The 27,500-nt window shown below is 40.1% G+C and overlaps 1 protein-coding gene and 1 long non-coding RNA gene across 2 annotated transcripts in view; one reads left to right on the top strand and one right to left on the bottom strand.

Annotated features, from left to right (window-relative positions):
- Nucleotides 1-13,581: 13,581 nt before the first annotated feature.
- LOC135089164 (carotenoid isomerooxygenase-like) overlaps nt 13,582-27,500 on the bottom strand; it is a 15,455-nt gene continuing 1,536 nt past the window's right edge. The window contains exons 2-12 of the mRNA XM_063984463.1: nt 21,226-21,326; nt 20,378-20,489; nt 20,123-20,263; nt 19,676-19,820; nt 19,222-19,357; nt 18,907-19,106; nt 18,412-18,591; nt 18,002-18,148; nt 17,538-17,669; nt 16,956-17,054; nt 13,582-15,562 (exon numbers count right to left, since the gene is read on the bottom strand). Of these exons, the coding sequence (XP_063840533.1) occupies nt 15,386-15,562; nt 16,956-17,054; nt 17,538-17,669; nt 18,002-18,148; nt 18,412-18,591; nt 18,907-19,106; nt 19,222-19,357; nt 19,676-19,820; nt 20,123-20,263; nt 20,378-20,489; nt 21,226-21,326 (1,570 nt within the window). The 3' untranslated portion in view covers nt 13,582-15,385. The remainder of the gene's footprint in view (nt 15,563-16,955; nt 17,055-17,537; nt 17,670-18,001; nt 18,149-18,411; nt 18,592-18,906; nt 19,107-19,221; nt 19,358-19,675; nt 19,821-20,122; nt 20,264-20,377; nt 20,490-21,225; nt 21,327-27,500) is intronic.
- On the top strand, nt 18,017-21,767 carry LOC135089165 (uncharacterized). The gene is made up of 2 exons (XR_010261402.1): nt 18,017-18,198; nt 21,187-21,767. It is a non-coding gene; the product is annotated as an uncharacterized LOC135089165 (long non-coding RNA).

Below are 27,500 nucleotides of genomic sequence, written 5' to 3' on the forward strand. Positions count from 1 at the left end.
CACACACACACACACACACACACACACACACACACACACACACACACACACACACACACACACACACACACACACACACACACACACACACACACACACACACACACAGAGAGAGAGAGAGAGAGAGAGAGAGAGAGAGAGAGAGAGAGAGAGAGAGAGAGAGAGAGAGAGAGAGAGAGAGAGAGAGAGAGAACAGACAGACAGGCAGACAGACAGATAGACAGACAGACAAATGAACACACACACACACACACACACACACACACACACACACACACACACACACACACACACACACACACACACACACACACACACACACACACACACACACACACACACACACACACACACACACACACACACACACACACACACACACACAGACAGACAGACAGACGGACAAGCACAGATTGAAACATGAACAAAGAGATGAAAAATAAAGACTTGATAGGTAGATTTGACACAAGAAGACAGGAATAGCAACACACAATCAGAGAGAGACAAAGAGAGTGAAACAAAGATAGATAGATAGGAGTGAAGACAAATAAAACTGGATAGATAGATGGATGGACACAATCAAGGTAGACAGGTGTGGAAGAAGCAATAACAAGGCTGTGTACACATATCCTCTCCTGGTCAGTGTTCAGCGCGTCTTGTTCACTCACGCACACATGAACACCAGCACAAAAAAAAAACGTGATATTAAACTAGGTAACCAAATTAATCTTGCTATGTTCCGTTATTAATAATTTTTATTCACATATTTTTGTTATGTCTGTGAAACATAGTCAACTTTTTTTTTTGTCATTACTTATTTCTATATTCACGTTGGAGATCATTGCAGTCGTGTCCTTGTGTTTTCCTCGTCCTCATGTTATATTTTATGTTTAACCCTTTTTATTCACCGGTAAACTATAGTAGTCTTTCTCTCTCATCACTTATTTCTATATTCACGCTGGGAGTCGTAGTGATCGTTCCCTTGTCCTCCTCGCCCTCCTCGTCGTCGTTGTCATCGTCATAGGCCCTGCCGGAGTCGTTCTATCGATATTGGAATTATTCGACAGGAAACGACTCTCCCGCTGCTTCTGAATGGTTCACATTACGTTCATGTATGAGAGTGTCTCCTTTCCTTGCCTCCTCCTCTCCTCATTACCTGCTCTAAACCTTACTTACCTTACCTTACCGTACCTCACCTTATTATATCTTACCTTACCTTCTCTTGCCTTACCTAACTTAGCTAACTTACCTTACCGTACCTTACCTACCTTACCTTACCTTACCTTATCGTAACTTATCTTACTATACCTTACCTTACCTGTGTCTTCGTGTGTATATCGCTCTGTGTCTCCTGCTGTTCCACCGCTCCTAGCTCCTCAGCCTTCAGCAGCTCCCTAATTCCTCCTTCAGTCTGCTTTCATGCCTTTCCCTCTTCCCCCTCTTTTCTCTCTCTCTCTCTCTCTCTCTCTCTCTCTCAGCCACTCGAAAAATATAGAGCTATCAGGAATCTTCTTTGAAATCGTCGTCGTCGTCATCGTCATCGTCGTTGTTGTTGTCGTTGTTGTTGTTGTTGTTGTTGTTGTTGTTGTTGTTGTTGTTGTTGTTGTTGTTGTTGTTGTTGCTGTTGTTTTTGCTGTTGCTGTTGCTGTTTTTGTTGCTGTTGTTGCTGTTGCTTACCTTTTCTTCCTTTCTTCCTTCCTTCCTTCCTTCCTTCCTTCCTTCCTTCCTTCCTTCCTTCCTTCCTTCCTTCCTTCCTTCCTTCCTTCCTTCCTTCCTTCCTTCTGTTTTTCTTTTTCTCCTCTCTTTCCCTTCATCTTTTATTTTATTTTCGTCTTACATTCCTTCCATTTTGCCTCCTTTCACACCTTCCTTCATTCATTTATATATTTCGTCCTTCCTTCCTTCCCTTATTTTCTTTTCTCTTTTCCTCCTTCCTTCCTTATTTCATTCATACATTCCCTCCTCTCCTTCCCTCCCTCTGTCCTTTCCTCTAACGCTTCCCTCCCTCTCTCTTTTCCTTCCACATCTCCCTCCCTCCCTCCATTTCAGAAGCATATCTCAGCAAGTCTTCGTTTCTGTTGTGTGTGTGTGTGTGTGTGTGTGTGTGTGTGTGTGTGTGTGTGTGTGTGTGTGTGTTTTCTTCGTCTTTTTTAAGCTCAGTTTTTTCTTCAGGTGTGCTCAAAGAAAATATGTCGGTGGGATTACCTTACCTGTCACACTTGAGGGAGCAACTCACCTGTCTCCCTCACAGGTGAAAAAAAAAAGTAAAGGTGAACCGGACCTCTTTCACTAGCTTTTTCCTTTTTCTCCTCCTCCTCCTCCTCCTCCTCCTTGTCCTTGACCTAACCTTTGTGTTCGTCTTCGTCTTTTTCCTCCTGTCTTCTCTCATTTTTCTCCTCTCTCTCTCTCTCTCTCTCTCTCTCTCTCTCTCTCTCTCTCTCTCTCTCTCTCTCTCTCTCTCTCTCTCTCTCTCTCTCTCTTCTAGCTCGCTCGCGCGCGCGCGCGCTCTCTTATTCACCTCCGAAATCTAATATTCCCTTTTCCTTCAGGTATTGCTGCCGTGCCTTACCTTTCCTCCTCTTATTGCCTCTTATGCTTCCTTCTTTCACTCTTCTTTTCTCTCTTCTTTCTTTCAGTCTGTTTTTCCTTCCTTCCTTCCTTCCTTCCTTCCTTCCTTCCTTCCTTCCTTCCTTCCTTCCTTCCTTCCTTCCTTCCTTCCTTTCTTTTTTGTTGTTGTCCACCACCACCACAAACAATATTTCCTCCTTCTCCTTCTTCTCTTCTTCTTCATCCTCTTCTTTCTCTTTCTCCTCCTGTTACCATATAGCTGATGGATACGAATTTAGAGAGACATTCTGATTCCCTTATTAAGATTTAATTCCTTCCCTGTCATCATAATGGAAGTTACAAGACGGAGAGGAACAGGAGAAGTAGAAGGAGGAGAACCAGTCTTGTGTTATCTGTCTCCTACTCTTCCACTTTTCCACCTTCCCTTCCACACTCTACCTTTAGTATGTCCTCCACTTCCCGTTCTGTACCCTCCGTACCTCTCCCTAACACATTCTCTTTCCCTTCCCCCTTCCGCGTTTTTTTGGTAAAGAAACAGTCGAGTAACGAGTAGTGTTTTATCTCCTATTGTACTCCGTGTGCTTTAAAGATGCTGGTGAGAGAATCAATATTGGCAGAGTTACACCTCTCCTCGATTCTGTTTCCTTTACTCTATTTGCCTTAGGAATTTATAAAGGGAAAACGGGAATGGGTTACACACACCACAGTTTACTTTTCCGTGGGGGACTTTCGTGTTTTGTTATTTTTTGTATCATCGCGAAACATGAAAAGTTGTTCATTAGTAAACATATAAATGTATCCCTTATAATTGTTTTTTTTTTATTTTTTTTATTTATTTAGTTTGGAAATAATAGCGAAGAATATACATAAATCTCGAATGAAAATTTAGCCAGCACATATTGACACAGATAGCTAGAGAAAAGATAGTAAATCAAAGGAAACATAAAGGAAATGACCAGATACATTGGCAGAAAAAAAAATCAAAGAAAACAAAGTTATTAGATGGAAAAGACATAAGATTACGTAGTATGGAAAAAAAGAAAAAAAAAAACTAGCGGTACACTTAGCGACACGAATAGCTAAAGAAAAGTAAATAAAAAGAAACACGAAAGAAACAACCAAACATTTATTAGCAGAGAAAATCAGAGAAGACAAACTGATCATATTGGAAAGAAAATAAGACAAGACGATGTAATACAGTAAAAGATCACACCATGAAAAAAAAAAAAAAATCAGCGGTATACATATCGACACGAATAGTTAAAGAAAAGAGAGTAAATGAAAATGAAGCACGAAGGAAACAATCAAACACACACTGACAGAGGAAATCAGAGAACACAAACTTATCAAATGGAAATAACATAAGATAAGATGACGCAATACAGTAAAAGATGACACCATATACCAAAAATATGAATGACCCTGCTTCACTAGGCCACAACTTTGCCCACCACGACCATCAGCATCAACCTTCAATATCACCAATTGACCGCCGCTCCTCCGGCGTCCATATATACCACAATTTACTGGATTATTATGAGGCTTCCGAGGGACACTGCCGCCTCTCCGCCTACCTGGACAGAGAGAGAGAGAGAGAGAGAGAGAGAGAGAGAGAGAGAGAGAGAGAGAGAGAGAGAGAGAGAGAGAGAGAGAGAGAGAGAGCGTGGTACATAGAAAAGCAGGCCACAACAGACCTTGCGGTCCTCACGAGGTGACCTGACCTAGGATTACTAAGGTGACAGTAGAAGAAAAGGACAGGAAAGCAGAAGGCTGTCTCCCCACCCTCCAATCCCTCCGTCATAAACCGTACAGGAAAACAGGTCGGAAAGAAATACCTTACGAGATTAGAAAAGGGAAAACCCGAAGGAAATTTTATAGGAAAGAAAGAAAATAGATGAAATGAGGTGCCCCATTTCCTGAAGGCAAAGAAGTTAATCACTAACAAACAAACACTGTTACCCGCGGATTGCAGGCAAAATATTTGTCAAGACGGCGTTTAAAAAGTCTCTACGGTATTACAGTCTATCACGTCTCGAGGAAGCCTATTCCATAGTTTTACTACTCGGTGTAAAAAAACATTTTTTGTTTCATGAGAGTTGGAGGGTTTCCCAACAATTTTGCAACCCTTTCCTCTCGTGTAATTTGAAAAATCTGTCATGAAATATTTACTGCAGTCCATGTTATCAATGACTTTGATGATTTAAAACAGCTGTATTAAGTCACCTCTTACGGTTCTTTGTATTAATTGAATATATTTAATTCTTTAAGACGCTCATGTTATGATTTGTTTCTTAGGCTTGGTATCATTTTTGTTACTCTACGCTGAACTCTTTCTAATCTATCAATGTCTCTTTGGTAATAGTGGCACCAGAGAGAGAGAGAGAGAGAGAGAGAGAGAGAGAGAGAGAGAGAGAGAGAGAGAGTTAAAAAAATACTCCTCCTTGACTCCTAAAATTAGCACCAATTAAAAAAGTGACAATCCATATAAGAAAATCCTCTTTTATCACACAGTCTTACTAAAAACATCACTGGACACACCCTCTCTCTCTCTCTCTCTCTCTCTCTCTCTCTCTCTCTCTCTCTCTCTCTCTCTCTCTCTCTCTCTCTCTCTCTCTCTCTCTCTCTCTCTCTTCCTGTCTCCTTTCGTTCCCTGGCGCCTCTCCCTCCCTCGTGGCCTCTCTGCCTCCTCCCTTTCAAAGTTAATTACTAAAGATTAGGTTCCCGCTGTAAAAATTCGATGTGAAGTGAGTCTCTTCCCCAAATAAGAATCCAAAGTGTGTGTGTGTGTGTGTGTGTGTGTGTGTGTGTGTGTGTGTGTGTGTGTGTGTGTGTGTGTGTGTGTGTCCGCGTGTGTGTGTCCGCGTGTGTCGGAGCTCTGATGCATCTGAAGTAATTATAAAGGGTTATTTTCTCGTTTCATGTTCTAAAATTGTGATTTATATATATATATATATATATATATATATATATATATATATATATATATATATATATATATATATATATATATATATATATATATATATATATATATATATATATATATATATATATATATATATATATATATATATATATATAATGAGTAGGAAGTCCACTTACTGATCTTGATTTATTAATGAGCTGATGAACCAAAGTGAAATAGATATGATAGTAAGCTTAATAATTTGACCTGGTTCACACACACACACACACACACACACACACACACACACACACACACACACACACACACACACACACACACACACACACACACACACACACACACACACACACACACACACACACACACACACACACACACACACACTTTTCATGAATTTAACGTCTTCAGGACTCAAGACAGAAGTGTTAAGGCTCAGCGAGAACTAAACTGACCTTTTCAACTCTGTATTGGTTTTCTCTCTTCATGAGGTGGAGTTGGAAAGTTCTCTTTCTTTCAATAAGTTTCGCTGCGTAACCGTGGCGAGTTTGAGAGACACACACACACACACACACACACACACACACACACACACACACACACACACACACACACACACACACACACACACACACACACACACACACACACACACACACACACACACACACACACACACACACACACACACACACACACACACACACACACACACACACACACACACACACACACACACACACACACACACACACACACAGAAATAGTTTATTGATTACGGCAAGCAATGTAATAATAATGATTAGTTCGTATACGAGTACTATAACTTAGAAATTTTAGTGTCGCGATCCATACATCATACATCTTCAGGTCACAATTTTCTCCAACAGTAAATCCTTCATACTCAGTAACACACACACACACACACACACACACACACACACACACACACACACACACACACACACACACACACACACACACACACACACACACACACACACACACACACACACACACACACACACACACACACACACACACACACACACACACACACACACACACACACACACACACACACACACACACACACACACACACACACACACACACACACACACACACACACACACACACACACACACACACACACACACACACACACACACACACACACACACACACACACACACACACACACACACACACACACACACACACACACACACACACACACACACACACACACACACACACACACACACACACACACACACACACACACACACACACACACACACACACACACACACACACACACACACACACACACACACACACACACACACACACACACACACACACACACACACACACACACACACACACACACACACACACACACACACACACACACACACACACACACACACACACACACACACACACACACACACACACACACACACACACACACACACACACACACACACACACACACACACACACACACACACACACACACACACACACACACACACACACACACACACACACACACACACACACACACACACACACACACACACACACACACACACACACACACACACACACACACACACACACACACACACACACACACACACACACACACACACACACACACACACACACACACACACACACACACACACACACACACACACACACACACACACACACACACACACACACACACACACACACACACACACACACACACACACACACACACACACACACACACACACACACACACACACACACACACACACACACACACACACACACACACACACACACACACACACACACACACACACACACACACACACACACACACACACACACACACACACACACACACACACACACACACACACACACACACACACACACACACACACACACACACACACACACACACACACACACACACACACACACACACACACACACACACACACACACACACACACACACACACACACACACACACACACACACATATTTCAACAAAGGGACTTTGTAAGAGTTATAGAATGTATAAAGACTTGTATTGCAGAGAAGATTACCTATTGAAACTTAAAAAGAGTATCAGAATGCCTTTGATTAAAATAAGAACAAATAACAATAGACTACCTGTTGTGAAAGGAAGATATGATAGTATAGATAGGGAAGAAAGATTATGTACTTTATGTAGATGTAATGTTGTTGGAGATGAATATCATATTTTATTGTCATGCCCTAATGATAACATCGTGGAGCTCAGAAACAAATATATTCCAAATTATTATAGAAATAACCCAACAGTGAATAAGTTTATCCAATTAATGCAAAGTAAAAGTCAATATATTTTGTCTAACATTTCTCTTTTTTTAAAAACTACCTATAATTTTTTTTAGGTAACAGAAAGTTGATTTATATAAGTTGTTAGTGTTTGTTTGTATCTGAAATAATTGCAGGAGCTGTGCTCCATACTTTGTATCACAAAGTCTGAGCATGTAAATAAATCTGAATCTGAATCTGAATCTGAATCTGAATCACACACACACACACACACACACACACACACACACACACACACACACACACACACACACACACACACACACACACACACACACACACACACACACACACACACACACACACACACACACACACACACACACACACACACACACACACACACACACACACACACACACACACACACACACACACACACACACACACACACACACACACACACACACACACACACACACACACACACACACACACACACACACACACACACACACACACACACACACACACACACACACACACACACACACACACACACACACACACACACACACACACACACACACACACACACACACACACACACACACACACACACACACACACACACACACACACACACACACACACACACACACACACACACACACACACACACACACACACACACACACACACACACACACACACACACACACACACACACACACACACACACACACACACACACACACACACACACACACACACACACACACACACACACACACACACACACACACACACACACACACACACACACACACACACACACACACACACACACACACACACACACACACACACACACACACACACACACACACACACACACACACACACACACACACACACACACACACACACACACACACACACACACACACACACACACACACACACACACACACACACACACACACACACACACACACACACACACACACACACACACACACACACACACACACACACACACACACACACACACACACACACACACACACACACACACACACACACACACACACACACACACACACACACACACACACACACACACACACACACACACACACACACACACACACACACACACACACACACACACACACACACACACACACACACACACACACACACACACACACACACACACACACACACACACACACACACACACACACACACACACACACACACACACACACACACACACACACACACACACACACACACACACACACACACACACACACACACACACACACACACACACACACACACACACACACACACACACACACACACACACACACACACACACACACACACACACACACACACACACACACACACACACACACACACACACACACACACACACACACACACACACACACACACACACACACACACACACACACACACACACACACACACACACACACACACACACACACACACACACACACAGCATCCACAATCTTCCTCCACTATAATGTGTATTAGCATCACCTGAGGTCAGACAGGCCCAGCACCCCCTCACCTGCGCACCTAATTACCTAATCTCGTTACCTGTGGAGCATCAGCAGGATTACACCTTTACAAAATTAGGCGCCGTGAATACCAGGTAACAGGTGGAAACTGACAGGTATTGGTGGGGGTGAGGAGTTTGTTATTGTTGTCTTCCTTGTACTTGTATTTCTTTTATGTAGCTTTTTTTCTTCTTTTGCCTCCCTCTGTTTCTTCATTTTCATCTACTCCTCCTCCCCCTCCTACTATTGTTATCTTCCATATATGTGTTTTTTTTTTTTTATTTATGTGGTTTAATTTTTTTTCTTTCCTTTTCCTTCCCCCACTTATTTTTTATCTTCATATATTCCCCCTCCTCTTACGTTGTCTTTTTTCTCCTTCTCTTTCTTCTCCTTTTTCTCCTTGTTTTCGTCGTCGTTTTCTTCTTCGTCATCGTCGTTATCCTCATCCTTTCCCTTCTTCCCCTTTTCCTTCTCTTCCTTCAGTTTTCTTCTTATTCTTACGGTCTTTGCGTTGTCTTGTTCTTGGTGTTCTTCAGATTCATGTTCATATTCTTAATTTTATTTTAGTCTTTCTGGTTCCTGCTATTTTTCATTTGTTCGTATTTTTATCCTTGTTCTTCTATGGTGATTGTGATGTTGGCTCGTATTTTTGCTCTTCTTAGGTTCTTCTTCTTCTGGTGTTGCTATTTTATCGTGCTGATTGTGATGATGCGATGGTTCTTGTCATTCCTGTTCTTGTCCTTCCTAATGTTGTTTTGGCCGTGTTGATTGTGATGATGGTTCGATGGCTCTTGTTCTTGTTCTTTTTCTGGTGTCGCTGTTTGGTCGTGCTGATCGTGATAATGGTTCGATGGCTCTTGTTATTGTTATTTTTCTTGTTCTTCCTGATGTTGCTGTTTGGTCGCGCTGATTGTGATGATGGTTCGTATTTTTGCTCTTGTTCTTCTAGAGTTCTGGTGTTGCGGTTTGGCCGTTCTTGTTATTCTAGACTTCGTGTTCTTGTTGGTGTTGTTTTGGTAGTAATGATTGTGACGATGGTGGAGTTTTATTTGCAAGAGTTCAAAGCCTTTCATAAAACTCACATCACTGTTGCAGTTCGTACACATCAATGCTTTCCTGAAAGGCTCTCCGTCCTGCTCTAAAAGTGACAGGACATGACTGTGCTATCATAAACATTTCACCTCCACTACGTCTTTTTCTTTCCCCTCTTTCTCTCTCTCTTTTCCTGCCCTCTGGTTTTCTATATTTACTCCCTCTGTACTCGCACCTTCCATTTTAACCAAATTTTACACTCACGTACGGACTTGCACATTCTTTTATTGCCCTTCTTCTTTGTGTCTTCTTTCCTTGTTTTATTTGTCCGTTCCTTTCCCTCGATATTTCCTCTTTCATCTAACAGCTTTTTATTTCGTTCCTTTTTATTCATTTGTTTCTTCTCCACTCTCCTCTCTCTCGTTTCTCCTCTCCCTTGCCTCTGTCCCCACGAGGAGCGTCGAGTGAGTCTAGTCAAAGAAAACCAGGCGAATGGAGGGGAGACTCCGGAAATAGCTGCCATCACCACGAGAAGCACGCTCTCAATAAACATTCGGATTTGCATGTTTAACTTCACTCAACAAGCGTCCCCTAGATATACAGGTTGTTTGGTTTTGCTCTGAATCCCTCCTCTGCTCAGTCTTGAAGTTATTTGTATTCTCTCTCTCTCTCTCTCTCTCTCTCTCTCTCTCTCTCTCTCTCTCTCTCTCTCTCTCTCTCTCTCTCTCTCTCTCTCTCTCTCTCTCTCTCTCTCTCCTCTCTCTCTCTCTCTCTTTATATATATATATATATATATATATATATAAATATATATATATATATATATATATATATATATATATATATATATATATATATATATATATATATATATATATATATATATATATATATATATATATATATATATGCATTAAATAACTAAAGAAAAACTGAAAAAAAAACTTGGATAGACAGACAGATATAGATAGATAGACAATGGGTAAGTGAAAATTTACCTGTCTCGACTGTGAAATTGTTTCGTGTCATCTTGGAAGGTCCGTCTTCAATATGGCGGCAATACTGAGCTTTCCTTCTCTCCCTGTGACTCTCTCCCTCTCTCCATCTCGCTGTGTCTTCCTCCCCCCCGTTCCCTCCGCTCTGTCATCCTTCATATTTAATAAGCGCGAAACCTGCTGACAAGGCCTCCCGAGGAACCATCAAATCCCTGCCTTGAGACGTGTTCTGCCCTTCTCTCTCTCTCTCTCTCTCTCTCTCTCTCTCTCTCTCTCTCTCTCTCTCTCTCTCTCTCTCTCTCTCTCTCTCTCTCTAAGTTTTCTTTCTTTTCTCTTTCTTTTCTTCCTTCTTTCTTCCTTTCTTTCTTTCTTTCTATCTTTCTTTCTTTCTTTCTTTCTTTCTTTCTTTCTTCTTCTTCCTTCTTCTTCTTCTTCTTCTTCTTCTTCTTCTTCTTCTTCTTCTTCTTCTTCTTCTTCTTCTTCTTCTTCCTCTTCTTCTTCTTCTTCCTCTTCTATTATTCTGTGCTATTTCTCTTTCCATTTCCGCCTGTCCCTCCGCCCCTCCCTCCCTTTTTTCACTTTTTACCTGCATCCCTCAACCCTCTAACCCTTTTCTTTATTTTTCTTTTCTGTCTTTTCCCCTTCCTCCTTTTTCAACTTCATGATTTATGCGGGTTCCTTCTCTCTCCTTTTTTTATTTTATTTCTCGTTTTCTTCTTATTTTTTTCCTTTTTTTACTTAGTGATGTAGTCCTCTTGTTTATTATGTATCAACCTCACTTTCTTTGTATATATAGCACTGTTTTTTACACGTTTTTTTGGGGGTGGGGTTGTATTTTTATGGCGCTTTCCCTTCTTTTCTTCGTTTCTTTTGACGTGATAACCAGGTGCTCTCTCTCTCTCTCTCTCTCTCTCTCTCTCTCTCTCTCTCTCTCTCTCTCTCTCTCTCTCTCTCTCTCTCATGTTTTCTCTATTATTATTTCACTTTTTTTGGGTCGCATTTTACTTTAACAATATCACTTCACATTGAAAAGAAAATTAGAACAATCAACAACAGAATTTTCATATCAACAAGCTTATTACAAGTCATGTGTAATTATACGTTAAAACATTCATGTATTCTCTTGTCTTGCCTGAGTGGTACTGAATTTTGTTTCCGCTTCTCACTTTCGCATCATCTTTCAAATATTGTTTCATTTCCCTCCACACACCATTATTTTACACCTTTATTCGCAGTCCTCATGCAGATTTCTCCATTATCATGTATGTTTGCCTGTCCCTCCTCCTCCCCCCACCCTTGCCTACTCCCAGATAATGGCGTGTGTTGAGCTTTTGTTAATATCCATTTACAATTCAGATTATTCATTGTGTGCGTCAAGACTTGATTATGGTTATGGAAGAGATGCCTGGCGAGCAGTGATCTTAAGCTGCGAAAGAACAACGTCTCTCTCTCTCTCTCTCTCTCTCTCTCTCTCTCTCTCTCTCTCTCTCTCTCTCTCTCTCTCTCTCTCTCTCTCTCTCTTGAGACACAGCCATCATCTTCGCTCCTTGTCTTGCTCGCGATAATCCCTCCTTTACTCGTTCCCTTTCCTTTGTTGGTCACGAACGCCAAGTCTGCAAGTTCCTCTCGCTAATCCCCACCAGTTGTGATTGAGCAGAAGTCTCTCTCTCTCTCTCTCTCTCTCTCTCTCTCTCTCTCTCTCTCTCTCTCTCTCTCTCTCTGTGGTGTGTATGTGTGTGTGTTTTATTTTCTCTCCACTTTTTTTATTAATCACAGCCAGTTTACAGAAAGTAGAAAATAAGTCACTCAATCTTTCTGAGAGAGCAGCAGGCTCTCTCTCTCTCTCTCTCTCTCTCTCTCTCTCTCTCTCTCTCTCTCTCTCTCTCTCTCTCTCTCTCTCTCTCTCTCTCTCTCTCTCTCTCTCTCTCTCTCTCTCTCTCTCTCTCTCTCTCTCTCTCTCTCTCTCTCTCTCTCTGAATATGTTATTTCAGGGATAACTGTAGAATAATTCAACACCATTTACGTATCACCAAGCCAGCCACCAACACAGCCACAGTGCATAATCTAGGACAGTGTTACAAATGGTCAGTCACTTCCATTGCTGTTGAAGGAAAAATATACAGTATTATGCAACAAAGTTTTGTATTTTTTAACATATAATGTTGAAAGCACTGACAGGCTGCCTAACTTTATAACATGATATGATTAACAAATACACATTTCATGTAATTCAGTTCTTATGTAATCATGCATAATGTGTACAAAAATAATGTATATACCATATACATGCATTGACTTATCTTACTGACATGTATATACTTTAGTCAACACATGTAGTAAGTAGAAAGTACACACACACACACACACACACACACACACACACACACACACACACACAGTTGTACTCAACACAACATAGCATAAGCTGTCTTGGCACGTCAGAGTCAAGGCAACAGTGTCATGCATTGTTCCTGGTCATTCTGAATGAATTAGATCCATCACAACACATGCATTATTACAGTACATTGCACATCTATCGCTATACAGATACACTTCCACCTTCTATTATTATTACTTGTAGGTATCAGTCTTAACTTACTCAATTTCCTTCCATTTTCTACACCAGTCCACTTCCTCCAAACAGTCTTGGTTTAGCTTCCCTTATCAATGACAGTGTTCCATTAATACATCTAACATTTCTACTTTTAATATCAAACACATTACAGGAAGTAATTGTACCTTTCATGGACATTTAGAGGTTATGAAGAAAAATAATATGAGGAACCCATGAAAATTTTTTGTGCCACTTGGGCAGACACAGCATTATTTGAAAGTGCACACACACACACACACACACACACACACACACACACACACACACACACACACACACACACACACACACACACACACACACACACACACACATTTATCAAATCAATGCAAACTAATGTTACTGCTACTGTATTTTCATATCTTGAACTCATGTCTAATCCATATCACACATCCTGATATTTGCTTGAGGTATATAACTCACCTCACACTCACAATTTCAAATATTAAACACACTATGTATAGCAATACATTGAATGGGTTATGTTTGTCCCTTACCCATCTGTGGGCAGCCTCGTAGGGTAAAAGTTTGTGCGGCAGACTACAGACTACACAGTAACATCAAGGTTTCCCTCATGGTAGCATTATTGTCCAATGCATTTTGTTAACACAAGGAAATAGCAAAAATCTAACAAAAACAACAAGCAGAGTGAATTCTAAACCAACTCAGAGAGACTGTTTAGCTTGTTCCTGCACTTACCAGACCCTTAACTTCCTCTTACACTGCAATGCATAAGTACATAAGTACATACATGCATTTTTTTTTCTCCCACTGTCAGACACAGAAAGGTGAGAGTTTGGCAAGGATCTACATTATGGTAAATATAAGCCAAGGAATTGGGTAAAATATGCATGCACACTCACATACATGCTCTGAAAAATTGGTCCCAACACCACACTGTACTTTGCACAACAGAAGTAGGGGTTTCCTGCAGTCATGTTGCAAAAATAAAAGTAATCCCACAAGCATTTCTCACACATAATTGCAAATTAAAGCTTAAAACATCCTCAGGACAAACTTCCACACATAACCTGAGCAGGAAATACTTGAAGCACCAGAGGAACATACAACATAGGTACACAAACAACAGCACATAGATATATTGTAAGTTGTCACTTGTCACCAGTTTGTTGAGAGAAAGCATTCCATGAAATTGCTAGATAAATCCATGAGTCACACATTCACATGAACATAAGAGAGAGAGAAAGGAAGCAAAATGAATACAATTTCATTACAAAGACAGTTCGTATGCTATAGCTTAGAAATTTTGGTGTCATGATGCATACATCATCATACATCATCATAGTTATAGTGGTCACTGTGTTGAGGCAGGAATGTAGAGAGCATGTAAAGGCAGGGGCACTGGGGCAGAGGTCACCACACTGGCTCGTGCAACCTGGGTCATGGTGGCTGCGTCCAAGACCACCAAGAATACTGACTTCTCATCCCGAGAATCAGTACCCAGGAATAAGATAAGTCCATCGTCCTCATCCTACAATGAAGAGAAAAGAATCATGTTACCTGTAAATTTAAAGTCCTCAAGTAAGAAAAACCACAAGTGTTCAAAACTCACCATAAGCACTCAAATACCATCCCAATGTGTGTGTATTTACCCAGTTGTATTTACCTATCTGTATTGTACAGGACACAAGCCATAGATCATTTTGTCCTTTCTCCATAACCATTTTTATCCAGTTTCTCTTTAAAAATGTGTACATTGTTTACCACAACCACCACCTCTTCCTTCAAATCATTCTAGATTTCAATAGTTCTGTATGCGAAGCTGTATTTCTTGATGTTGCTCGACCATTCACTCTTCTTTATTTTCTCCCCATGCCCCCTCCTCTTTCTCTCTCCCTCCTCCATCTGTGGTACCAAGTAATTTCTGTTTATTTTTTTTCTATATTGTTTACTAATTTGTACATTGTTATCAGGTGTCCTCTTTCTCTTTTCTCTTGTAGTGCTGGTAATCCAGTCTCTTCAAGTGTTTCTTCATAACTTAAGCCTTTCAATTCTGGTAGCATCTTTATCGCTATCCTCTGTATTCTTTCCATTTTCTGTATATCTTTTTTTTCTATATGGAGCCCAAATTACTGCTGCATATTCCAATTTAGGACATATCATGCTTGTTATAATTTTCCTCATAATTTTTTTGTCTAAGTAGTTAAATGCCATCTAATGTTTGTTAACAAGCTGTATGTAGAGTTGAATATTCTGTTTATGTGCCTTTCAGGTGTGTGTGTTTTCTTGCATATGTCTGCTGAGATAAAAGAAAGCTGGCTGAGGATGAATATATAATAACTTCATATATAAACAAAAGCTCAGAAACATGATTCTGGTAATTAGCGGAATTCCTTTGAGTATGACTGTCTCCTAAATAACATTGAGGAAAATACATCATGATGGTAAAACTTTGCTAAGTTGAATGAATTTGTCGGGAAAGCTGATACCAACTTAACTGAAAATCACACCTATCTGAACTCAGCACTGCATTTAAATTCCTTGACCACAGAGTGTTCAGCAAGCCTCCCTGCAGCATGTTGGATATCCAGGCAATGCACTATTACCCCTTTATCTCTTTCTTGCACATACCATTTGTAGACAGATTTATCAAGGTTTTCATGTTCCACCTTCCTCACTCTATACAGGTCCTTTCCTTCCCAATATTTGACTCAAAGGGCTCTGACTTAGTGAGGCTTTACTGTACACTATTTATTCCTACACAGATTTCAAATATATTTTGTAGCTTTGTAAATTAATATAAAAATATTATGGAAGCATTCATCAGTGCCAACTCAAACTAGATAAGAATGACTTAGGATGAAAAATGTAAAGAAATGGTTGGTACTGTAATGTTGCTTCAACTAAATGAGCACATTACTCACCACAGCACCAGGTCTTGCCACAAACTGAGGACTGCTGCAGTAGAGCTTGTCTTCTGTGAACTTGTGAGTTTCACCTGAGCTAAGATTCACCTTCATCACCTGGAACAAGAAGGAACTTGTTAAAGTGCTTCTAAAAAAAAAATATAAAGGATAAATGCTCTGATGATGTATTATTTTTTGGGGACAACAGAATCCTTTCCTTGAAAATTAACTATGTATCATGGTTTGTAGTTTATTGACATCAACAGATGAATGCAGACTTGTTTTTCTTATTAACAGTGTTATTTGATGCTCCAGTAGTGTAGTTTATTCTAACTGTACATATCTGATTATTAATAACTGTCCATTTTTTTCATGTTTCAGTCATTCCTGAATTTTTATGTGAAGTAAGATGAGAATGGGAAACAAATCAGTAAAATGGAATGCTAAAGATGAAAAACATTAACTAATGATGCCTACATCTGTATGGAAGGCTTTATGAATAAAAGTAACAGCAAAAACAACTCATATAACATTATTAGAACCTCTTAGGAATGTCCTTAAGCATTTACGACACAAGCCAGTGAAGTCAAAGACACATACAAATCCCTTGTCGCTTCCCTCAGGGTCGGGTCCCATTGCCCACAGGAAGTTGTACTTGCTGCCACCATATTTGGGGTTGATGCATGGATTCTCAAAGGGCACCTCGCACAGCTTCTCACTCTTCAGTGTCACCTGCCAAATATATTGATGTTCACACAGGGATCAAATAATATGTATATGTCTGAATTCCCTTGCAGTTATTGCATTGATTCAGTCATAATAAAAACATAATTTAATCATATGTACAATAGCACAATGTACAACAAAAATCAATATTATTTAGGTATAAAAAATATGTAAGTTATAATTCCCAAATTACAATTCTACAAACCAAGATCACAGTGCAGATTTTTCTGTGTAATTTACATCTACTAACTATATTGTTTTTCAATGGTAAATATATTAATGACTCGTGTATAAAGAAGGAAATCATTAGAGAAATAAAACTGACAAGTGTAACTCACCTCTTGTCCAGACCAGGCGGCAGTGCACGAGGTGCCCTGCAGTGTGATGAGCGTCTCCTTCCCCTTGGCATTGAGGGGGACCACTAGTCGGTGCAGCGTTGACCGAAAACTGCTCAGAAACTCCTCAGTATTCTTCCCTCGCTGTTCCTATGGATAAGGCTCATGTCAATGCATCAGCCATATGAAGTAAGGCAAAGGTAGGGATAGTGTCTCTCTTTTACACACACACACACACACACACACACACACACCCACACACACACACACACACACACACACACACACACACACACACACACACACACACACACACACACACACACACACACACACACACACACACACACACACACACACACACACACACACACACACACACACACACACACACACACACACACACACCTTACCCTGAGTGTCTTGATGTAGAGATGGTGCAGCAGAGTGGAATCTTTGTAAGTGGGAATGTCCAGCACAATATGTTCCCCATCCTCATAAGCGTTGGCCACGTGCATGAAGAAGAAAGCATCCGTCACATAGCGGGTCTTGACAAGCTTCCAGGTTTTCTTGTCAATGACATGGATGAGCACCTGGAGAAAAGGGAAGGACAAGCAAAAGTCACTGAAGAAACAGGCCGGACACATATCCATCACAGATCAAGGGAGAGAAAGGTATACAAGAGACAGGATCCCTTGTTTTTACACATCTTTTGAAGGAAAGCATAAACATCAATGAAGTAGAGACTAAAAGAGAAGACCATCACTCACTCATGGGAACATTTCATAGACATAGCAGTACAAAATTAATATTATTTCACTAGATGGCTCATACCACCAAGAGCTGAAGTGTGGTGGTTGGGGAAGCATGAGGAATGATTACAGCAAAAAGCAATCCTGGATACTCACTGGTTCGTTGTGCCATTTGAGGCCTGAGATGAAGGGAGCATTGGTCACTATGTCACTCAGCAGCTCTGAGAGGGAGACTGCCAGGGGCTGTTCGATCAGTATAATGTAGTTATCAGTTAGGGTCATACTGTGCATGTAGGCAGGGGACATCTTCCAACGTGCTGGGACTGAAGCCATCACCTTACCTTGCTTCAAGTTACCTGTATGTGTCAAGGATGTTAGTGATGCATGCACGCTTACTGTACTTCATATTGAACTGCAAGAAAATCTATTTTGTTTTTAATGAGCAGCATCCTGGCAAAGACAAAACCTCACCATCTGGAGGAAACTTGACGATGCAGTACTTGGGGCCAGTTACCCCAACACCCTGGCCCACGGTGTACACCCCATCATTGGTCAGGATGGGGTGTGGGGTCTGGGTCATCAGTCCATACTTCTTGTTGAGGTTCACCTTTAATCAGTAAAGGAAACTTAGGAAACTGAGATAAATAACATCATTTTTTCATGTTACATGCATAATAAGGAACCTAATGAAAGTGTGTTAGGCCTAATCACATAATTAATGACTCATGTTTCAAGTAAGTTTCTTTTAGTCTCATTTTAAATGCTTACGTATGGTCACTGCCACAATTCATCCCATGTAAAGCAGCTAAATTTTGAGCAGTTACCAACAAACTGCACTCATTCCTTTTGTTCATGTAACATCTTGCTAAGCCACAAACAAGTCTTGCAGCACTCCCACCCCCAAGACACTGCTGGGAACACTCACCCGATCCTTGACCTCCAGAGTGTCAGGATTGATCTCCAGCAAGAAGGGTGTCTCACACATGGCAAAGTAGCGACCTCCAAAGTCTGCCACTGTCACCAGAGCATTATCAGAGAACATCTTCTCTGGGTCCATTGCCTCCAAAAGTCTGTTGGAGGAAAATTAAGGTATCAACAAAAACATGAATATTGCTGTTTCATTAAATATGTGTATTCAGTGAATGTAATGTGGGCAACTGAAGATGAGATGACTTAAAACATAGTTATTGAATTAGAGTCTGTTCAGTATAATATTACCCTTCCACTATTCCCATCAATGAAGCACATCTTGGTGCAGTGTTTCATATCACCTAGTTTGGGAAAAATGCATCTACTTGGTAGTCATTGGATGGAAAGAAATTAAACTTATCCATCATACTGATTTAAACTGAGTGAAGTTCTTATCCCCCACCTGGAGAACACCCCTTTGGTGGATGGGCCAGGTGTGCCAAACTCTGCCTTGGTGATGGCCCCTGCTGCCTGGTTCTGCTCAAATGTCTTGGAGCGCACATAACGGTTGTTATACATAACTTTTCCATCAGAAATTTCGAATCTGGGGAGGAAAGTGTGATCATGATGAGAAATATGACACAGTAAATGAAAAGTGTCAGAGGTGTCCTATAAAGAGCTGTTTCCATGGGTATCACTTGAAGTGCTGAAAGCTTACCTCTGCAATAAAGCTGCAGAGTCGAAGGCATGATTGTATTCCTGTTCTCCCACCTTAGTGAGGCCTGGCCCATTGCATATGAGCTGTCCCTTCAGCCACTCCGGCAGCGTACCTGGCGAGATGAGGTGCATCAAGCAAGGGGCGTGGCACAGACAGTAAGGGTCTTGGATTCAAAATTAATTTGATTATGTAACTGATCGTGATACAAGTGTTTTTTCCTTCCATAGATGAGTAGTAGAACCCCTATTCTAGGCTACTGCCACTGTAGCCGGTCACCATATTTACAGTCTGTTAATCAAACCGTAAGAAGCTTAAGTGACGACCTAAATTTTGAAAATCTAAACTCATGTATGTAGCTTATGTGTAATGTAAACATGGGTAAGGTTGTGCAAGGCATAAAAACTCGGAATGACCTGGTGATGTGACATGTTGCTGGAGAACTTCAAGTACTGGCTGGCTCACTCACTGATTTGAGCTGTGATGCTGAGAGATGGCTGAGGGATGGCAGGAGTAATGGCAGAGACCATATCCTGCCTCAGAATGTGTGTGATAGGTACTGTGTTTATCCCAAAGGTGTGTGATGTCAATAATGTTACAAAAGATATGGCTAAAAAACACGTAGAATTATTAAAACTTTTCACTTTAAATTAACTACTGTTTCAGTAAAATATAAGACCAGAAATAGAATTACGGGGTTTTTATTCACAATTTAAGCTGCTATGACATTAGGCAAATTTAATTAAATTAAATTAATTAATTAATTAATTAATTTATTTATTTATTTATTTTATTTTATTTTATTTTTCCAGGGAAAGCACAACATATCATCCTAGATACAGATGACTCACCCGTAACCTGACAAGGTGCAGGATCCGGGGCCTCTTTGTCACAGTTCCGACACAACACCGAATAGTCGTAAGCGTCGCCGTGGCCCTCCACTTCGGTCGACCTGCAAGAAGACGGCACGCATTCAAACCCCGCGAATGAGTCATGGTTCTATGCAGCACAAATATTATCTGAAAACCATCAAAGTTGTATTGAATGTTATCACTGATGCACGTCAAGACTTATGAATTACTGAGAATCATCGGAAAAAAAAAGACATTACTCGACTTGTCACACTTGACTCGTTTGAACACCGATCAAAGAAATTGTACCATCCTTTTGACAGATGGGCGCCAGAGACTGTATAGGTGTTTGAAAGGCAACAACCCTTGGTCCATGGAGGTTTCATGCATAAGTTAAGACACTCAGATACTTGTAGATGGGGAAGGGAAGGCCATGAGATGCAGTGAATGTTTATAGATCAGCGCTACACGAAACCAGCAATTACGAGACACTCAAAGACTTCTGCAGGCTATTTTTTTTTTCTTTCTTTCTTCCTTCTTAGTGGAGGATATGATGTTTTGCACACGTAGAGATTAAACTACGAAATAAAAAAAAAAAACGGGGGAGAAGGGGTAGGCTAGTTTACCCCTAGTCACGGTCACATGAGTCTGAAAGTAGATGAGTCATTACATACTGCTCTCTCTCTCTCTCTCTCTCTCTCTCTCTCTCTCTGTTTGTGTGTGTGTGTGTGTGTGTGTAAACAACAACAACAACAACAACAATAATAATAATAATAATAATAATAATAATAATAATAATAATAATAATAATGGTAATATCAATAAATAATCAGTAATGCAGTAAGCTGTGGTGACATCACATGGAAATACACGTCAGCAGGCACATGGAGTGATGATTGTTTCGGTATTTTCAAGTATTTCAAGAGTGTTTTCATGGTTCTGGCGGTGTGATTAAATAAGGAAACATCGCGAGAAGCCAACAGTTAATCTCTGTAGCCTTTAGCCTTTTTAACTCACATTAACTATTTCACACTGCCGAAATGAGTAACCCTATACAGTTTTATTGTGGAAAGTGGGAGGAAAGGTACTAAAACTTGACTCTTCCATCGCTTTTATTGATGCCTGCCGTGTCTTTCAAAATTACTCTTAAATCCCATCCGGGCATCTTATTAAGCTTTAGGAGAAACCATAGCGGTCAAAGGGTTAATAATTGTCTTTAAGAGCCAAAGAATAATAATCTCGGTGGAGGATTCAAGGGAGGCGGCAGGAAGTGGTGCTAAGAGTGACACATCTTCAGAGTGACGTCTTTCTCTGATCCTCTGTTCAAATGCTCTGCTTAAGGTCAGTTGTCTACATGGATAAAGTAACACTATATCAGTTGATTGTATTGATTGGTTATGGTGCCGCAGTAACGTGTGTGTGTGTGTGTGTGTGTGTGTGTGTGTGTGTGTGTGTGTGTGTGTGTGTGTGTGTGTGTGTGTGTGTGTGTGTGTGTGTGTGTGTGTGTGTGTGTGTGTGTGTGTTCTCCCTGACTCCTCGTTTTTCTGTTGACAAGGGAAATAAGAATATATATATATATATATATATATATATATATATATATATATATATATATATATATATATATATATATATATATATATATATATATATATATATATATATATATATAAAATAGGCGAACGTGATTGATTCTAAAGCATGTCATAAAATACGCCTGGAGTTTTATGTGCTTTCATGTCATCCTTTTTTTTACCCTCTTCTTTCCTAAGGGGGTGTATCGATTGCCCTTCTTAGATGTTCTCAGAAAACGCAGTGGGGCCGCAAAACGAGGTTGCGATGTAACGTTAGATAAGCTGGTGGACTTCTGGAACTCCCTGCCTGCTTCTCTATTTCCACCTACCTATGACTTGAATTCTTTCAAGGGGAAGGTTTCAAGACATTTCTCCTCCCAGTTTGCTCAGTCCTTTTGCCTCTTTCCTTAAGGGACTGGCTCCTCAGTGGGTCTTATTTTTCTTAAGCCTTGTTTTATACTTGGCCAAAGCCCCTCTTACGTGGAAAAAAAAAACCTGGCAATACTACTTACTCTGTTTTCCTTGAACGTGACTCATTGGGAATAAGGAACTTGGAAAATGCGATTCTCAACTCTATATTGTGCAACTTAATCATAAAAATCTAAATCCAGGAGAAAGAAAAGCGCAAATTATGTGTTAAGCAAACCGCACACTCACACACAAGCTGAGTCATTTTAAGTCACAAGGTAGCAGAGGACGTGTCTGATGAGGCGTAGCTCGTTGTGGCTTTGACGTATTCCTAACATACCTGACAACCTCTCACACTCAACCCAGAATTGGTTGATGTAAGAGCACACACGCAAAGACGGTATCGTGTTACTTGGCTACACAACGATTGCCCAAGACACTCGTCAGTTCCTTCACCTCAGTCACTTTTACTGCCACTCACGTCTAGTCTCATTATTTTCATTACCACGACCAGTCCTTTGTTACAAGTGTTTCATTCGCTTGGAAACCTCAACTTAAACCTGTAATAGAAATTAAAGGAGAAAGTCGGATATGTCGACAGATAGAAGCCACCTTAGTTAACCCACCTAGAGAACAACACAAAGAGTAACTGCGCATTGTAAAGTTTCCTCAGTGCACCTTGCGGCGAATTTCACTTTCCGGTGAGTTGTGTTCAGATAAAGAGCAAGTATCAAGAAAATTTGTGAACTAAACTGACAACTTTTTTTCATCTCTTCATCTTTTAATTAGTCTGTCTTATTTATAATAGAAAAGTGTTGAACTGAATTTAACTTTTTTTTTTTTTTTCTGTAAGGACAGTGTGTTTGAGGTGAGCTTATGTATTTCTTTTGAGTTTAATTTCCTTCCCGTTGATCAGACATTTTTTCTTAGGTTTAGAGAAAAAAAAAATCAAAAGAAAAAAAAAACGTTTCGTAAGTCCACACGAGGCCCCATCCTAATCCTGGTGGCAACCCTGAGTCATGAAAAAAAAAACTAAAAAAAAAAAAAAAACTTATTTCAAGAGGAACGAACCTGTCGTGCGTCATACATATCGACTTGATTTATGCTGACTGTGCTCGCATGCAAGTGACATAATTCCAAATGAAGGCGGCGATGATGAACAGGGTTTTCTTGGACGTGTTGTGGAGGCGCCACCCATCATCGGCCATCAAAGTAATGCTTAAAATGTGTGATTCAGTTAATTCACCGTTCAGTTTTCGCTATTCTTTGACGGAATTTTATTATCACGATGCGTCTGCTATTCATCGAATTGTTAGGAGTGGTAAGGACTGTGGAACTGGCGTCGTGTTTGCAGCTTTCACTTGCACGTAGCTGTCTGCTCTTTGTTTACAAACAAAAGCCGTACTGCTGTGAACGCTGTACAGGGTCTCTTTCATCCTTATATTCGGCTAATCTTTTAACCAAGTCTTGAGCCATGTTGTGGACAGCAACGGACAAATATGTTTATCAAATATGTTTATGTTTGTTTGTAAACATTGGGTTCAGAGCATGCGTATTTCGCAGGTGAACCGCTACGTACAAGAGGACAGCTAGGAACACAACATGCTGTACACAACAACAAGGCTTGACTTGGTAAAAAGATTAGCCGAATATAGGATTGAAATAGGCTTTATAAAGTGTTCACAGCAGTTCGGCTCTTGCTTGTAAACAAAGAGCGGACAACTGGAGACAAGTGACAGCTATGGATACGACACGGTGACCTCCTGTTTGTTCGGATGCTTACAAACATAGGGAGCGTGTTGGTTTGGGAGCTTACGAAAAAGCTGTGGAACTGGGAACGAAAAACAATATGAAAATAAGTATAGTAATGCAGGAAATTAATAATTCAAAGGCATTAGCCATAAATTTCACCATAAATAGTATGAAAAATTTAAATGTAAACTTTGCGCTCATTCACAAGCTTCCATTATTATGATGTTATCGTTGATCATAATTGGACTGTTTGGAGTAGTAAAGACTTAGAACGAGAAACTAAAATTAGAAAATAATAGTAATCACTAAGACAAGCATTCAGACCACCTTTCTCTCACAATCTTTGTCTAAATGCATCAACACAAGCGGCATCATTCAAATGAGAGAAGTGAAAGCTAAGATAAGGAAGAAGAAAAAAGTAAATAATCAGGAAATATGCATTGATAAGAACATCTTTAGTTTCTCTTTTCCATGGCATCTACATCGACAATACTTGGAAGTAAGGAAAGTTAGCGAAGAAAACGACACACACACACACACACACACACACACACACACACACACACACACACACGAGATGTACGAGTACACCTGCTTAGGAGGATCACGCAGAGCCCTTACCCTCCATTTCCCCCCTTAGAAAGTTGGCCCATAAACCCTCATCCGGTTCCCTTCAGGTCTCTTACTGTCTCGCGGAGCATCGTGATCCCAGCCAGTGACCACACGACACGTACTTCCTCCCCTATTCCTCCCTTTTTACCTTCTCTTTCTACATGTCTCATTAGATTTTTTTTTCTGACTTTTCTAATCGCTTCCTTGCTTTTCAGTTTACGTGTTCCATTGTTCTCCATTTGACTTTCTCTTTTTATTCGTTTCCTTTAGTCTTCCTCGGGTAAAAAGAGTCAAAAGAAGAACAAAATGGAAAACGCAAAAAAAAAAAAAAAAAAAAAAATAATAATTAATTAATAAATAAACAAGAGAGTGATTATCAAAAAACTGAAAAATCTAATGAGAAAAGTAGAAAGAAAACGTGAAAAACGTACATTTTCCTGCTCCTCCCTCTTCAAGTTCTATTTCTACTTGTCATTCGATTTTTCAGACTTTTGATAATCGTTTCCTTGCTTTTCATTTTGCGTTCTCCATTTGTTCTCCTTTTGACTTTCTCTTTTTTATTCGTTTCCTTCAGTCTTCCTTGCCTTGCAGTTTGCTCTGATGCACTTTTCTTCATTCGTTTTAGGAAAAAAGAAAGGAAAATGAAAAGCACGGCAGATATAATCCTGCTTTTCCTGTTTTCTCTCCATCTTCCTCGCTCTCTGCTTTAATACCCTTTTATTGCTTGGGAAAGAAGAAAAAAGGAAGAAATGAAACAGTGCTCAAATAGAAAGGTCACGTAGGTACGTTATGATAAAAGCGCCCCGCCACATCACACAATGGGAAATGATCGTTCGTGCTATTAAGATACACTTGTGCCTCAATTGTTGGTGATAGCAGTACACCATTCGCTAATCCCTTATCAATTTCCCGGGCATGAGTAGCCTTCCCCCAGACACACACGACTCCGCCTCAGATGGACGACTTTTTTGACTCAGCGAAGTAAGCATGACTCTCTCTTACGTGATTAACCCATTTCTCCTCTCACTCCTTTGGTAGCTAGAAGTGAGATGAATTTGCAATAAATAAATAAATAAGTAAATAAATAAATAAATAAATAAAATAGTCATGCATGAATGGAATTTTTCTTTTCGTGTTACTGAAATGTTGCTTTTTTGTCTTTGTTTCCATAATATTTTTATAACTTAACGTTTTTTATCCGGTCGATAGAAGTGAAATTATTTCGTAAAGGAATATGAAAAATATCGATTTTCTTTTCTTATTCTGTGTTGCTGCCGTGTTTCTTTGTCAATACCTGTCTCTATACATTGTTAATTAAGTCTGTTATCTAATGTCTTAGTTAAATATAAGTGAGAAGATTTCGTTAAAGGATATAGAAACTATGCTGTTCTTGCAATGTTTCTTTGTCAACATTTGTTTCGCTAACATTGTGCCCAAATGTTCTATTATATGCTTTATTCATTTTCAGGCGTGGGATTTTCCTGTAAGTGAGATATACATGAGTAAACTTACCTTGTGTCGGTGTGTTCCTAAGTATGTATAATATTAGAAATAACACTATACTTCAGATTATTTAATTGGATTTTTTTCCTCGTCTCATCTTTTCTTCCTATTCTTTGTTTTCCTCTTTACTACTTCCTTGGTCTGTTTTATTCTTGTTTCATCTCTTCACCCACACGTTCCTTCCATACTGTTCTCTCCCTTCCGTATACTCTCTTTAATCCCTATATCAGACTCTCTCTCTCTCTCTCTCTCTCTCTCTCTCTCTCTCTCTCTCTCTCTCTCTCTCTCTCTCTCTCTCTCTCTCTCGACAATGTAACTCTTATGCAGTTAAGTGTATCTGTCTGTAGTCTTGTTTGTCTTTCTGTATGTCCGTCTAGATTGGAATGAACTCCTGAATCAAGTTGTTAGTACCAAGTTACTAAGGAA

This window comes from Scylla paramamosain, chromosome 32 (genome assembly GCF_035594125.1).
Source record: "Scylla paramamosain isolate STU-SP2022 chromosome 32, ASM3559412v1, whole genome shotgun sequence".
Lineage (NCBI taxonomy): Eukaryota > Metazoa > Arthropoda > Malacostraca > Decapoda > Portunidae > Scylla > Scylla paramamosain.